At 51.5% G+C, this 14,557-nt stretch overlaps 5 protein-coding genes across 5 annotated transcripts; 3 read left to right on the plus strand and 2 right to left on the minus strand.

The window, feature by feature from the left end:
• Positions 1-45: 45 nt before the first annotated feature.
• Positions 46-1,155, minus strand: BKA67DRAFT_661463 (Decaprenyl diphosphate synthase-like protein; the record flags this gene model as incomplete). The annotated part of the gene is made up of 2 exons (XM_046107812.1): positions 46-987; positions 1,060-1,155. The coding sequence occupies 2 exons, from the start codon at positions 1,153-1,155 to the stop codon at positions 46-48; spliced, it is 1,038 nt and encodes a 345-aa protein (XP_045955002.1).
• Positions 1,156-2,150: 995 nt separating this feature from the next.
• Positions 2,151-4,770, plus strand: BKA67DRAFT_661464 (exocyst complex component protein; the record flags this gene model as incomplete). Its single annotated transcript, XM_046107813.1, has 2 exons — positions 2,151-2,346; positions 2,405-4,770. 2 exons carry the CDS (start codon positions 2,151-2,153, stop codon positions 4,768-4,770), a joined length of 2,562 nt encoding a protein of 853 aa, XP_045955003.1.
• Positions 4,771-6,867: 2,097 nt separating this feature from the next.
• Positions 6,868-7,151, plus strand: BKA67DRAFT_574992 (uncharacterized protein). Its single transcript, XM_046103467.1, has one exon. It carries the CDS (start codon positions 6,891-6,893, stop codon positions 7,074-7,076), a length of 186 nt encoding a protein of 61 aa, XP_045955004.1. The 5' UTR covers positions 6,868-6,890; the 3' UTR covers positions 7,077-7,151.
• A 786-nt stretch (positions 7,152-7,937) lies between these two features.
• BKA67DRAFT_693823 (uncharacterized protein) lies at positions 7,938-10,278 on the plus strand (the record flags this gene model as incomplete). The annotated part of the gene is made up of 4 exons (XM_046109256.1): positions 7,938-8,373; positions 8,440-8,551; positions 8,627-9,081; positions 9,129-10,278. Exons 1-4 carry the CDS (start codon positions 8,126-8,128, stop codon positions 10,276-10,278), a joined length of 1,965 nt encoding a protein of 654 aa, XP_045955005.1. The 5' UTR covers positions 7,938-8,125.
• Positions 10,279-12,622: 2,344 nt separating this feature from the next.
• BKA67DRAFT_522566 (NAD(H) kinase) lies at positions 12,623-14,458 on the minus strand (the record flags this gene model as incomplete). The annotated part of the gene is made up of 1 exon (XM_046098384.1): positions 12,623-14,458. The coding sequence occupies one exon, from the start codon at positions 14,456-14,458 to the stop codon at positions 12,623-12,625; it is 1,836 nt and encodes a 611-aa protein (XP_045955006.1).
• Positions 14,459-14,557: the final 99 nt, after the last annotated feature.

Raw genomic sequence — 14,557 nt, forward strand, 5'->3', positions numbered from 1 at the left:
AAGTGATAAAAGCGTGACCAGTTCCATGAGGCCATCGAAAACTTTCTATTTTCCAAGCTTGAAAGTGGCGCTTGAGTATTTGCGCAACGCTTTGAGGAAAACCTGGTACCCGACGCCCTGGTTGTCCGGCTCACAGTAGATCTCGGTCAGGCGAATCTGCCATGGTGGGTATGACTGGAGATCTACCCAAGGGGCAAACGAAATCAGTAAGTCGGGCTCCTGGAAGACTTGTCTGAGTTCTTGGTCCACTATATCCGAAGTCACTTGGTCTGGGGACAGCTTGCCACGCTGCGACATGTCGGTGAGCACCTTGGTAAGGTCGACAATTGACTCGCGGCCGTCTTCGCAGGAGATGAAGTTGACGCCCATCTTGGAGACTGTCCCATCGACTGTCACAAAACCGCTCTTGGAACTGCTGCGGTAGTTGGCGGGCCCGAGAGGTGGCATGTTGGGGGAATGTATGTGGAGAGCCGGGGCCTGGTATTTTCCGAACCAGTCCTGCAGTCTCCTCGACATCTCGCGGTGCTCTCGCTCCATCTTCTCCTTCAGAATGCCCGTCTTCTCGTAGACGGTCAAGATGGGGATGCCGGCAGATGCGCACCATGCCGTGATGTCGGCCACATCGTTCAGGAGTTTGTCCTTGGCGTCGCCGCGCTTTCCACCCTCTTCGAGTTTGAGTATGACAGAGACGTGCCTAGGCTTCTTCTTAAGGGTTCGCACGTCGCGTGCGATGTATTCGGGGGTTCGGTGGTGGTAGTTCAGTATACCGACGATGCGCAGTGTGGTGGCGCGATAGGCGATACGGAAACGAATGTGGATGGAGAAGATGATGTGGATGAGAGCGTAGGTGAAAGCGTAGAGCTGCTCACGTAGCAGTACCCTGAGACCAAAGTACGAAGTGTCTGGCGACTTTCGCCTCGATGAGGGCGAGGTTTGCCTGCCATCTTTCGCTTGTGAAGGTGTTTCGGGAGGCGAAGGGAGGTAGGGCTGTATTCAAAATGTGTGCATTAGTTGATGGCTCGGGGGCATCGTGTTGTCAGGCAAAGCAGGGCATGGTACCTTGAGCAGATCTTCTCTCTCCTTTGCTTTCAATGATCTCCCGTCGGTCTGCACATCCTCACGGTACCTGGCCGTGTCTTTTGCGCTGAAAGGCATGTCGGATGGTGGTTTTTTTTTGGTCCTGCTTTCTAAACCCGAATTCTTGCTATACCGATTGGGGTGTTTCCATGGGAAGAGTTTGGAACGGGAAGAGTGAGCGGATGCCGGCAAGGAAAGCGTAAACCTCGATCTCTAATATTTGTTGGAGTGAAGTGAAGTGAAGTAAAGAGGCGAAACCCGGTAAAGCAGCTCGACACGTAACTAATTATAAGCCACTGTGTACGCTTGGCTCTTCTTGTTTCCCCCCCTCTCTTTCTCTCTCTCTCTCCCTCTCTTTTGTGTTTATTTCTCTATACGTATCTCGGCAGAGCTCTGCTCGTTACGCGTACTGGGCTGCGCAGTGACTTTGGTGTGTCGTCAATTATCATCAAAGGCTACGAAGGCACATGCAGCGGAGCGATCGTCAGAGGGTGCAACGTCAGTTTTGGAGCTCGGGCTCTGAGTGAGCTCAGCCGAACGTTGGTTGGCTCGACTTATTTATTTTACAGTGGACGGGGCTCTCCGCCACAATCAGAAGCCGGTAACACAGTACATATATAAATAATTACATAGTCTCGGATCCCCGGGGGGACCTGCAGCAGACTCGGTGATGAATGCTTGTGGCCTAGTCGGACTTGGCACTGGGAGAAGCCTGGGAGCGCTCCAACCCCACTGGCAATGGTAGCTGATCCCTGGGACCTCGCCTGGGACCATGCCGCCTCCCAGTCCACACCACAGAGAGTCCAGCGTCCAGAATCCCGACGACGGACGGCCACATGCACCACGCTGTCCCGCAGATTCCAGAGGCCTGGTCTGGCTGAAACACAGTTGCGTAACTGGAGCAGCACAATCCGACGAAAAGTACCGTTGCGCTTTCAGCATCCGGTTCGCGCATGAGCAATTGAACAATCTCTATAATCAGGCACGCATCTGCGACGCCATCAAGAGACTCCCGGAGTCGACAATGCTTCATGTGTTAGCCACCATACTTCCTACCGTCCACCGAAAGCCCAATGGAGCGAACGGGGTCCGGTTCGAGGGCCCTGTTCCCCAAGGGACCCAGCTATAGCCTCGACGACTTCTCAAACAAAGACTTCATTGTGCGCGACTTCGTTGACACCCTCGCCGAGAGTGCCATACCTGCAAATCGCCGTTCCGGTCCCGCCTCGGCGCCTTTCGATCCCAAGCCCCTGATCCGCACCTTCGAGAGTATGTGCTTGTCTTCGCCGTGACTCTGCGCCCCAACCCACCGCTGACAGCCTTCCAGATGCCCTGCAAGGGCTGAGTAATTTGTCCGAGGAACTACAGGCGAAGGAATCCGAGCTTCTATCGCAAGTGCGACGGGCTGAGGCCCAGCACGATCAGACGCTCGATACGCTAGGCCGGAAATTGGATCAGTCCATCGACTCTTTCGAGGCTCTCGATATCAACCTGAACGGCACCAACGGGGTGGATCGCGCGAATCGCGGCGACGCAGGAGGAAACGTCGCCGTACAGATTGGAGAGAAGCTCGAGGAGTTGGACAGGAAAAGAAGAAGAGCTCAGGATGCCAACTTCTTGATCCAATGTTGGCTCGAGGTCAGCGACACTGGCGAACTCACATCACTGCAAGACATAAGGAGGCAAGGAGGTGCTGAGAACAAGGTCCGCTGTGCAGTCATCGCCCAACAACTCATGCGCATCAGCCAAAGACTGGACCTCGCTGCTTGGGGCGAGACCAATGGCTACCGGAATGGCGTCACAAACGGCGTCGTGGGTACAGGTCGGCCAAATCACAACACCCGCGAGGTCCTGGAGAAGTTCTGCGAAACGCTAGAGCAGGATCTCCTGAAGCAGTTCAACAACAGCTACAGAAAGCAGAACTTTGAGGACATGATGGAGTGTTCCAAGGTTCTCCACGACTTCAACGGCGGCGCCAGTGTCATCGCCGTTTTCGTGAACCAACATCAGTTCTTCATCGACCGTGATCAGTTGATTACGGATGAAGTGACCACAGATGGAGAGACATGGGATCAACTGGCAGATCCTGACCAAGATCCTCCTGGCGTTGAACCAAGTCTGCAGTCTCTCATCGACGAGGTCAAGATCGTTATGCAGGAGGAGTCTTTCATCATCAAACGTGCTTTCCCCTACTACGAAACCGTCTTGACAAAATTCATCCAAAGAGTCTTCCAACAGTCCATCCAGCAGCGCCTCGAGATGGTCTTGGAGAAAGCGGAGACCATATCGACACTGGCCTTCCTGCGCTCACTTCACGCTTCAAGGGGTTATATCAGCGCTCTCATTGAAGATCTCAAGCAGCATGGCCTTACGGAGAACCCAGAGCCTTGTACGGCACAAATTGCCCAAATTTTGGATCAGCAGATGGAGGAATTATTCGTTCCCTACATGGTCGGTAACTCGTATATCGAACGAGAAAAGAAGAGTCTGGAGGAGTTGTTCAACTCGTTGCTCTTCAAGTATAATATTTATCATTCCAGGCGGAAGAAGGCACCGACGGGATTTATGGCTTCGCTCGCTCAACAAGGATCTCAGTTAATGGCGTCCGCGAAAGATGCCTATTTAGACAGGCTCGATTCGTCTGACCTGACACCTACACAGAAAGCAATGATGTTGAGAGTTGCTGGAGTATCAGACACAGACAAGAACAAAAACGAGATTGAAGTCTCAGAGGAGGACGGTGTTCTCAGTACTGCCAATGCTAAACGTATGATGAAATGGCTAGCGGAAAGTGTCCGGCGTACTCTTGAGCTTGGCAATCAGACCGACACACCAAAGGATGTCGCGATTCTACTCAACTTGCTCATGACTAATATGGGTCAGGTATACGTCGAGACGGCCTTGGATGCAGCTTCAGAGAAAGCAGCGAGCCAGGAAAACATCAAGTCGGAGCCAGACCTGGGTTACCTGCCCCTCGTCCGCCCGGCGGTCATGATCACAAGCATCATGTCTCGGTTCATAACCACAGTACTCATTCGTCTTGCCGAGTCCAACACCACCGTACGTCGTAGCATGGAAGCCCAGACAAAAATGGGCATCGAGGCCATCGAGAAGAAGACCAATAGCATTCTCAAATCAACACTCGACGTTCTGGCCAATTATGTCACCAAACAACTCGCCAACCAGAAGAAAGTAGACTTCCTGCCCAAGGACGATTCCGTTCTCGAGAACTTCCAAACCCCCACCTGCGACACCATCTGCGCCTTCCTCACCCGTGCAGTCGGTCTCATCTCCCAGGCTGTTGATGGTGCCAACCGGTCCCATTTTGGCGATCAACTTGCCCTCGCCCTGCAGCGACTCCTGCTCGACCACTTCAAGCGCTTCCGCGTCAATGCCGCCGGCGGCCTCATGGTCACTAAGGATATCGCAAAGTACGTCGGCACGCTGAAGCAAGCGGAGTCGTCGCTCAGTAAAGACGTGGAGGCAAGCGTCGACCTGTTGACCGAGATTGGATACCTGTTTATCATAGGGCCCGAGGCGCTCAGGGAGCGGAGCCGGAACTTGGCTGGCGGTGGCCCGTCGGGTGCGGGAAGCGGTGGAAAGAGGTTGACGAAGGCTGATTTCAAGACATTCGTGGGCAACAGGGAGGATTCTAAGAGCATTGGTATTCAGAGCGTGCTTGCTGGTTTATAAATGGTACGGTCGCAGGCGGTGGAGAATATAGGAGTCAAGTGAATTGAAGGTTTTCCGGTCATCCCTGCAGGACAGTTTGTCAAGGTCGTAAATGTGGATTGGACGACACTCAAAAGAAGTAATACATTGTTGAAAGAACATGAAAATGATAACGCTTGTTTGTCTAAACCTAAAAGGATCATCAAGAATAGCTTCTGTATGTTCCAGCGGTCGCTGGCAGCATCGCCTGAGCATTACTGTATATTGATTCAGCTGCCATCCTCGTCTTCCTCGAGGGGTTGAAGTTGCAATAAAGGGAACAACCCGAGGGCCAGAGACAGTTTGGGATCCTCACAGTGGACATCGCAATCTTCGTAGCCTTCTTCACATATCTATGGGATGAGAGTCCATTGAGCGTCGTGGCTTGGCATATGCCCTTGATCAAACTGTCATGTTCTTGTGCCTGTTCCGATTCGTTGCTTCTCAGATCCCCCCCCCCCCCCCCAAAAAAAAAGGAGTCTATAATTAATTACCACGTTAACACGCGTACACAGACTCAAAGCTTCTGGATGTCTGTTAAAACGCGGGACGATTGTTCTATCTGTAATGTGCCAATGCACCCTGAGCGGCGGCCACTGGTATTGACCGCAGAATTTTGGCATCATCGTTTTCTAGATCTTGTAAAACTTCGGTCTGTGAATGCTATTGTAAGAGAGTATCCTGCACGGCTTTATGCGTTGTTTCTTACGGCGAGATACGGCTTGGTATTAACTACTCAGGGCTAGGGAAACCCTACTATACAAAGTCGTCATCTTTAATTATACGTAATAGATCATTTAGCTTGATAGAGTATAAAATCCGATCGTAGATCGCGGGTGAGGGGGTGATAATTTTGGGCCACGACACCAGTGTCTCGTGTATCCTAGGGCGAGTATAAATCTGCGTTGACACGTCAATCCTTACTATATGAGCGTCCAGGGGAAACTTCGAGGACAACGCTTCTTGTAATGCCACATTCGCGTAAGTTCGTTCTACTTGGTCTTATGGTACACTAGATGGAATTTTCTGGTTCTTAGATCACCAAGTCTCTCACTCCTAGTACCCATTCCAAGTGGAGATTTCAGCAATTCTAAGAGAATGTCTAGATTCTACAGAGAACTTACAAAGTAAGAGGAGCACAATATTTTATTTCAATGAACTAGGGCATGACAGCGCGGGACCTAACAAATTTCGGTCATCGTATGTGAGTTAACATAGCCTAGTGCTATAGAATTGGCAAGCCGAGCTTTCGAAGTCAGTATTCATCTCCAACCAAAATCGTAGTTCGGTAAAAGTCAAGAGACAACATGCATTCAAAGGTCGGCCACTTTAGCTGGCGCTGTCAACATGGTGCATCAAAAGCCACGGACTTACAAGACCCGGAAGATCTGGACCTATTATTGGTCACCTACGCAACACTTGTTGCCCATTGGCATTTTAAGAAGGGCGAAGGCGTCTTGTTTTCTTCATATTGGCATAGTTTGGCACTCGATGAAGGTGAGTAAATTGGGTCAAGCCATCTAGAGAAAACCTCAAGCATTACCTTGATGTTACAGAACTGAACAATCCAGAAACCAAACATTTTGCGGGTGTGGTTATCCATACTCTATGGTCACTGTGCAGTTAGACACACTCAGTCGAGCGACGACGTCCGTACCAGCAGCTCCAGACCTATACGGTGCCCAACGCAGGTATTCCACTTAAGTCCGGGCACTGATACAGGGCCACCCATGTTTGTCACCCGAAACCAAAGGTACGAAGACAGTAGCAGTGTCCGCTTCGTCTATAAAAGACCAAGTGGCTGGTCCCTTTAGCATCATCTTCTCTTCCTGGAAGCCCACCTTGGATGTTACCAGCGTGGCTCTGGAGGATGCTGGCATCACCTTGGTCCAAATCGATGGAAGCGTCAAGGCTACACAAAGACCGGGTCATTTTCCAGAAGTTGCAAACGAGAGGCAACATCCAGGTTTTGCTCTTGTCACTTTCGTGTGGTGCAGCAGGGTAAGTGCCGCCATGGACCCGTGCCCAGCTTTAACATATCGAGAGCCGAAACTCAGTCTTTGCGCAGATGGACTCTGACGGCTGCATCGCGGGCGTATCTGATGGAGCCGCAACGGAACCCATCAATTGAAGGGCAAGCACTCGCCCGTATCCACAGGATTGGTCAGAGCCGGGAAGTTACGACTGTTCGCCTCATAATGAACAATTCGATCGAAAAGGTAAGTAAGTTAGCAATCAGTACCTGCCACTTGACGTTATGGGGTGGTTACACGGCAGCTGACGACTGATCTAGGTTAGTATGTGACTGACATACAAGACAAGAACAACGATCTCATAACGGTTCTGTTGTCGTCGAGTTCTCGGATCTCCCAAAATCGACTGAGAGTTTGTAATCCGCCTTTACTTTTGCAAGCCTCGTTAATAATATGGTATTGGGAGTTGCGAGACTGGCTACAATGAAACGTGGCACTGGGAAGTCAGAAAGATGAGGTACGATGCAGTGTCATGAGGCGGTGAGAACCTAAACTCGTTGGAAAGGGCCACGACTCGAAGATGCTTTCAGTTTTGTAATTTTTATTTTATTTTTTCGAGCAGATGTACGATACATACGGAGCGGGAACTAGAATGATGAATGTGATAGTGGCGTTCTGAAGGCGGTTGAGGTTGGGTGTCGTTGCTTATATATCGTTTTAGCTCTGCGCTACAGGTGAGACTCGCAGTGTCAACAAAGCTGGAGGGCCTATAAACAGGAACACCTTGGGGGACGATGGGGGGAGAGATCCTTGCAGCTCATTTCATCTGGGAGTGTTTCGTCGCAACTGTCAAGAATGAGGCGCTGAGTCAGTGGGATTTGGGGGAGGGGGGTTACAATTGAGCTTATTTATTTGGATGGGAGGAGAAGAATTCGCTGCGTCACTTTGGTGATGGATGAATCAAGTGAACCGCGTCCAGCAGGGGTTTGTACACAAATTTCCTAATTCAGCAGTGGTGCTCCCCGCCGGCGCGCTGTGAGTGGCCCATCTCAGCAGCAAAACGCGGGTGCTGGGACGGGCAGGGGTCCAGCGTGCTTTGGGGTTGGTTTTAGCACTAAAATTGCACCTACACCTGCACCCAACTACACGCGACTTTTGATTTGACTAAAGTCGTCAGTCATTCAGTTCACCTCGATTGATTCAATACCCCCCCAGCAGTCCTCATACATACGCCCGCCATTCTCCTCCTCTCTTTCGCCCGACTGATCTCATATTCTCGACGTCACAACGAGAACCCGTCCCTATTTTGTACACTATACAGGATCGCCCGCTGCTGTTACATTATTGTCCCCGCCGAGTAATGCATGAGCTATAATACCGCCGCCTCGAACATGTCCTCCCACGTCCCCTCGCCCACCTCGTCTCCCGCCTCGGCGTCGGGAGCACACGACTCTCTGCCCAACAGCCAAGAGCACCCCTTCCGAAGCTCCCAGGCCAGCAACCCCGACTCATCGTCTCTCTCCCTCGAATCCTCCTTCCAATTGGACACCGGATACCCTTCGCAATATGACGACAGCCAGAAGCACCCCAAGGGAAAGAGGAAGAGGACCACGTAAGGACTAGACTGCCGGTAGACTGGTGTTGCCAATGGGACTGACAATGGCTTTGTTCCGTGTAGCACACAAGATAAAGCTATTCTCGAAGCCGCGTACAATGCAAACCCCAAGCCCGATAAGGCGGCGCGTCTGGACTTGGTAAAACGCGTCACACTCAACGAGAAGGAAGTCCAGGTCAGTCTACAGTTAACAGCCAGCCGGGGGAAGCGGCGCTTGGACTGCAGTTGCTAATGCAAGCCCGGCGTGTAGATCTGGTTTCAAAATCGTCGTCAGAACGACCGCCGAAAGTCGCGACCTCTCTCGCCACAGGAGATCGCACAGCTCAGGTTCGGTGGTGGACTCCACGCCCTGTCCTCGGATCTCTCGTCATTCGGTGCCTCAATGGCTGGTGTGGACGCGGTCGGGCTGACGCGTCCTGATGAGTCGGAGAGGCGGTCGTCCACACCTGGTAATGCCAGTTCACAAGAGTGGCCCAAGTCGTCGTCGGGAGAGGACGCCCACGCAGCCGATGTGCCAAAGCAGGAGAGGAGACATTCTGAACCGATGTCGCGTACATTACCAGTACCTCTTCCGCAGACCAGCGAGGTGCCAGCCCCGTCGCAATCATTATCCCAGAGTGTCGGCTATCTTTGCAACCGGTGGCATATAAACGATTCGTTTTCTGCTCCTGCTACTGTCGAGCGGCCCAGGGATGGTCCTCCCAGGTATGTGCTGCGGTCTTGAATGCACGTCCTCAACTAACATGAATCAGACTCGAGACCTTCACTGGAGTAACGAACTCAACAGCAAACAGTCCTCCCGCACAGGCTCTTCCACCTCCTTCAAGCTCAAATTCTCAATTCCGCATCTCGCTTTCCCTCGAGGGCAAGGCTGAGATCGTTTCATCTTTGCAATCTCCCCCGAGGCCAGTGCAGTCTTCACTACCGCTCGATACAACTTTACCTCCTGTCAGGGGTCCTAGGAGTTTTCAACGGAGTAGAAGTTCCCTTCCTGGAATCACTCTGCCACCAATTTCGTCTCTTACTGCAAACCTGCCGCCTCAATTAACAAGAGGCCGGTCGCGGGATGTCTCAGCCTGGGAATCCTGCTGCGATGCCGACACCCGTGACGAGCTCACCAAACTTGCCGAGAACGAATCTTCCGGCTCAGCAATCGCAGCCATTTCTCTCCTTCGTTCCAGCAGTCAGACCAGTCTGACCAACATGGTTCATGGTCACTCAACAACTAGCCACCATAGCAACGTGCTACGGCCCAACAGTAGCAAGCGAAATGCCGCACCAACCAGCCGACGAGATGCAACGAACAAGAAGCCTAGGCTGGGCCGGTCCACCAGCAGTGTGGCGCGCTTGCAGACTCTTCCGCCCTCTGCAGCTTTCGACAAACCCGAAAAGGTGGTTGTAGAGTTCGAGCCCGAGAAAAAGAGAGGCAGTCTTTCTGTAATCATCTCGCCGTCTGGTGGTGACTCGGATAAGGAGAACTGGAGCCCGGATGAGGACGGAAACCCGATGACCCGACGCCGGCCGTTGCCGAGCATAGCTGCGGCCGCCGTCCAGGCAGCAGCAGCTAGGGCCAGCACGAACCTGCGCCGTGGTGGGGTTCGCGGTGTTCTCGGGGAGTCCTCCGGGATTGGCAACGTAACCAAGCGCATGCTTCTGGGTGGTCGATCAAACACGGCGCCTGTTCCACGACTGAGGGGCGGCAAGGGTGTCGAGAACTCGTTATCCATCTTCGAGGATGGCGAGAACGTGTACGACGAAAACGAAGGGAACGCAGCGAAGAAACCCAAGAGGAGCGATGAAGAGGTCGAGCGCTTCATGCGGGGTGAGGTCAGCCCAAGTAAGAAGGGCGATGTGGATTGTGTCGCGGGGTTGTTGGCACTGAGCCAGGGAAATTGGCGATGAGACGAATAGGCTGGAAAGGAGCAGGATAATAATGCGTTACGGCTGAAACAAAATCTTGTTATTTTGGAGTACCCTTGTCGGATCTTGATACCTCATGGAAGCGTTAGGGATAGAAAAGCCACCTGATTTGCACGGGCCATGAGTATCCCTGTGGTGACGGCGTTGAGGCACCAACTCGAGCCATGTTGGATTATGTATAATTGCCAAGGGGATTTGTTGGCCGAACCCCTGTCTTATATATAACTCATTAACAACTACGGAATCGTGACTTGCACATGTGTTCGTCCTGTTTAGACGATGCAGACTGTCGAGACGAATCATAAAATTTTGCTCGTATATAAATAATTCCTTTGCAACTCAAAGCACTCGAAAATGTGTCATCGTGTCTAAACTCGAATGCGTTCATCTCACGTGTGAACGCAGGAATACCGCTTTCTCTCTCTCGCGCGTAGTACAACATCCTTCACATGCGAACATAGCTCCTTAGAGAACTGGAAGTGCGTTGTGATGACTGCAGTACCTGATAGGGAGCAGTACATTACTCTATCAACACTATTGATTCATGTGCCGTAGCATGTTTATTAATGCGAGTAGCCTTACGTTGCTACCACGGTATAAAGACAAGATTAAAAAATATTCTACATAAGGGAGGTTCGACCAAGCCTACATATGTCGTTAAGCTAATGATTACAATGGTAGAAATTAAATAGATAGAATGGGAGTCAAAAGCCTTATTCATCCGATTTAAAAAGAAACGAGAATGGAAAAAATATGAAAAACGGGCCAACAGTGATTTGAACTGATGACTTAAGAAAAAATATGTCCCCCAGTACCCACGAGAGCCCTCAGTACCCAACGATCCCACATGTTCCCGCAGCAAGGCGCCCGCCTAACAACTAGGCTAGCTCTCACCATGCTGTTTGAACGGCCCACCGATCAGAGAGTTTGCCCGAAGGCGAAAGCAACCTCAGTTGTTCTAAAATGAGTAGGTAGCCTCTTGCTCGTTAGACTGTGAATCACCTTGAGCTTCCCCAGCCCCCGAGTGGCCCCGTTGGCTGGCGTATCGGCCAGGACTATGTCACAGTTACGCCAACTCGACCTCGAATTATCCAAGATATTTGTACGCTTTACAAGAGACAACGAATAACAAGAGGGGCAGAGAGGGAAGCAGCAGCAGAGAAACCCCCTAGCTGGTCCTCTTTTCCCCCGTGTCCGCAGTCGAGCCGAAACTTCCAACACAATGGTGTGTAGATATACACTGGTCCGGTCAACAGCACACAGACAGCGTCGAGACGGAGAGGGATGTTCCCCAGAGAATGGCACATGGCGTAGGCATAATCTGTCGGGAAATATTCGCGGAGGGGGGCACGGGTTTTACCTTGCCTTTGAAAAGCCGTAAGTACGCGGCCGGGGCGCCAGCACTGATGCGTGCTACGCATACGCCTGCTGTAAAATGGGAATCATGAATGGTGGACTCAAAGAGCCATGTCGTAGTCGCGATGTCGTGGGGCACGAGGAAGGGAAGTGGGAATGGCGGAGGACGAGGGACCATACTGGTGTCGTATCTACAGAACTTTTCTATCAGGGAGCAGCAACTAAAGATTGCCGGTCGAAATTGGATTTTTTTCTTTCTAACTTTTTTTTATAGAATATGATGGGACGCTTGTATTATTACGAGGTTGCTGGAGGAGCGCAGGCCGAATAGACGCTTCCTCAGCTAGCAGGTTGCCGATACTGTGACTTTACAGCTCTGGTAATATGAAGCGCAGAAGTACAGGGGAGAAGCGGTATATTAAAAGGAGTGTACGGGTGGTGATTATCCACAGATGAATAATGAAAATGCTTCTATCTAGACTTTCTAGCAGCCATGGAAGCCCTTCTGGAACAACGTGTCAGAAATTTCATTCTCAGAAATATTAATTATGGTGAATAGACGGTATAGCAACGTCCGCAATGTGGGATATGGAAAGAGATAGACTATAATGTTTAGAGTTCCTATATTTGTAAGGCAACATGGTTAATATGAAACACGAATAACGGCGTAGCCAAGAGCTGGCAACGTTAAGAACTGGGTTTCCTGAATATCGAGGACAGAAAGAAGTATCATTAATGCATTTCTGACCATGTGTGAACTGTGAGGCTACCACAAAATATTCCTGGCAAAGCAAATAAAACTCCTGCCATCGCCTACCAGATTCCCGGGGCTTATCGAGCGACAACGATTGTCTACTGTGTTGTATGGTGCTCTGTGCTCCACGGGTCAAGGCTCAGTTTCTATATCTATGATGTTTATGTCTAGCCACACATAAAGGTGGCAAGATCTGATCGTGAGATCTCTAGATCTCTACATGCCCAAGAGACTCATTTGTCTTCTGAGCGGGCTAGCACTAACGCTGCCCTCCTCTGAAGCATAGCAAGCTGAGTCTGTGTCAATGTCCCACTCAGGCTCTTCCTCATCCTTGGCAGCGTCATGACTTTCTCCATCTCTCTTACTTTCAAACCCCTTCTGAGTCGCGGCGCGGGTGTTCCACTGCAGTGTCCGCGACACGCTATCGAACCACTCCGTACCCGTACGCATGACTGTCGGGAAAGGGTATTGCGAGGCGGTGATGGTGACATAGTCACCGTGCTTGAGCTCTACGCGACCTTTGCCATCAAATGCGCAGTACGCTGTTGCACGTGAGTTGCGAGGAACCGCTACGCGCAGTGCCATCGTGTCACTGAGAACCATGGGGCGGAAGGATAGGGTATGTGGGCAGATAGGCGTAAGCAGAATGGCGGGAAGATCGGGGTGCACCAGAGAACCACCGGCAGACAATGAGTACGCCGTTGAACCGGTAGGCGTAGAAAAGATGCAACCATCTGCTTGGACGACTGTCAACAGCTCGTTATCGCCATAAAGTTCCAGGTTCGAGACGTAGGGGGATGGGCCACGGTCAATCAAAACCTCATTGAGGACCTCAAATTGCTCCCCCTCCTCTATTTCGTTGCCGGATGCACCATTTCTGTACACGGTGCAAGTGAATCGCATACGAAGATTTACACGCATGCCTTCATCACCCATGATGCGGTTGAGGTGCTGCTTATACTTCTCGAACTCGAAACTAGTCAAAAAGCCAAGACTGCCCAGACTGAAGGATAGCACTGGTGGCACGATTCTCTGGAATAGCCAGGAGGTGAAAAGAACGGTGCCATCACCACCAAGGGTAAGTACCAAGTCGAATTTCTCCGGCTGAGTCCAGCAGAGATCTGGCGACCAGTAGCGTAGCATGGAGTTAAAGCGTGGGTCATCTTCAACGATGCTAGCAGCACCAAACCGCTTAGAGTTCCGAAGTTTCGCGTCCACATAAACATTTATCCCCACGTCAGATCCGTAGCGCGGCGTTCGTAGCAGCCACATTGTCAGTTCTCTCGTGAGAAAGACCAACTCATTGTCGCGAGCTTTGGTGACGATCATGATGTTGCGCACAGCTCTGCGGATAGGCCTACGCTGGAGCTGCTTCGAGACCTCGCGCACACCGGTAGCCGTCTGCACAAGACGAGAATGCGACATCCAGTCATCGTTCTTGATTTCCTCAAGGACTTTATCAATGTCGACCGCATCGTCAAACCGTTGGTGATAGAAACAGGGAGACTGCAAAGCGGGCAAGGCCGTGGTGGGTGTGTTCCGGTTGGCGAGTTCATTCAACGCATCCGCAAGACGTTGTGACGAGGACGACGAGGGTCGGCCCTCGGCGTTGGATTGTGCGGATAACATGGCGGGTAGAGAGAGTGCTTCAGGTTTATTGTTGCGAGAAACTGAGGCCAAAGCTTTCATAATAGTCTGGCGGGGGATGGACTCAATTGAAAGCGCACTCTTGTGGTGACCGCGCATAGCAATGGGCACTTTGTTGTCTATAATAGAGCTGGTGCTTGTCACGCCTAAAGCAGAATGCTCTGGCAGGACGCCGTCCCGCTCGGCATCGCTGAAATGTTGAGGCGGATCAAGCGGGAAGGGCAATAGTGTTTGCACAGCAGTAGTGGTGGTTGTGGAGGGTGACTGGGAGAATCTGGGCGGACATCCTGAAGTGGATGACGATTGATTATCAATGTTCCCATCGGACATGGAAGTTTCCCCGCCAGCGGTCGGATGACTGAGGGCAGGGTGGATCGATGTAGGGGATGTCACTAATCCCGCCATTTTGTCCGAGGTTTGCATTGACGTGAGATTCTCTGGAGATAATAATAACCTTTAAAAGCGCCGAGTGCAGAATGCTGCAGCTTTGTGTGACACTGCAGG

The sequence above is a fragment of the Truncatella angustata genome, assembly GCF_020726525.1.
Source record: "Truncatella angustata strain MPI-SDFR-AT-0073 chromosome Unknown BKA67scaffold_7, whole genome shotgun sequence".
Classification (NCBI taxonomy): domain Eukaryota; kingdom Fungi; phylum Ascomycota; class Sordariomycetes; order Amphisphaeriales; family Sporocadaceae; genus Truncatella; species Truncatella angustata.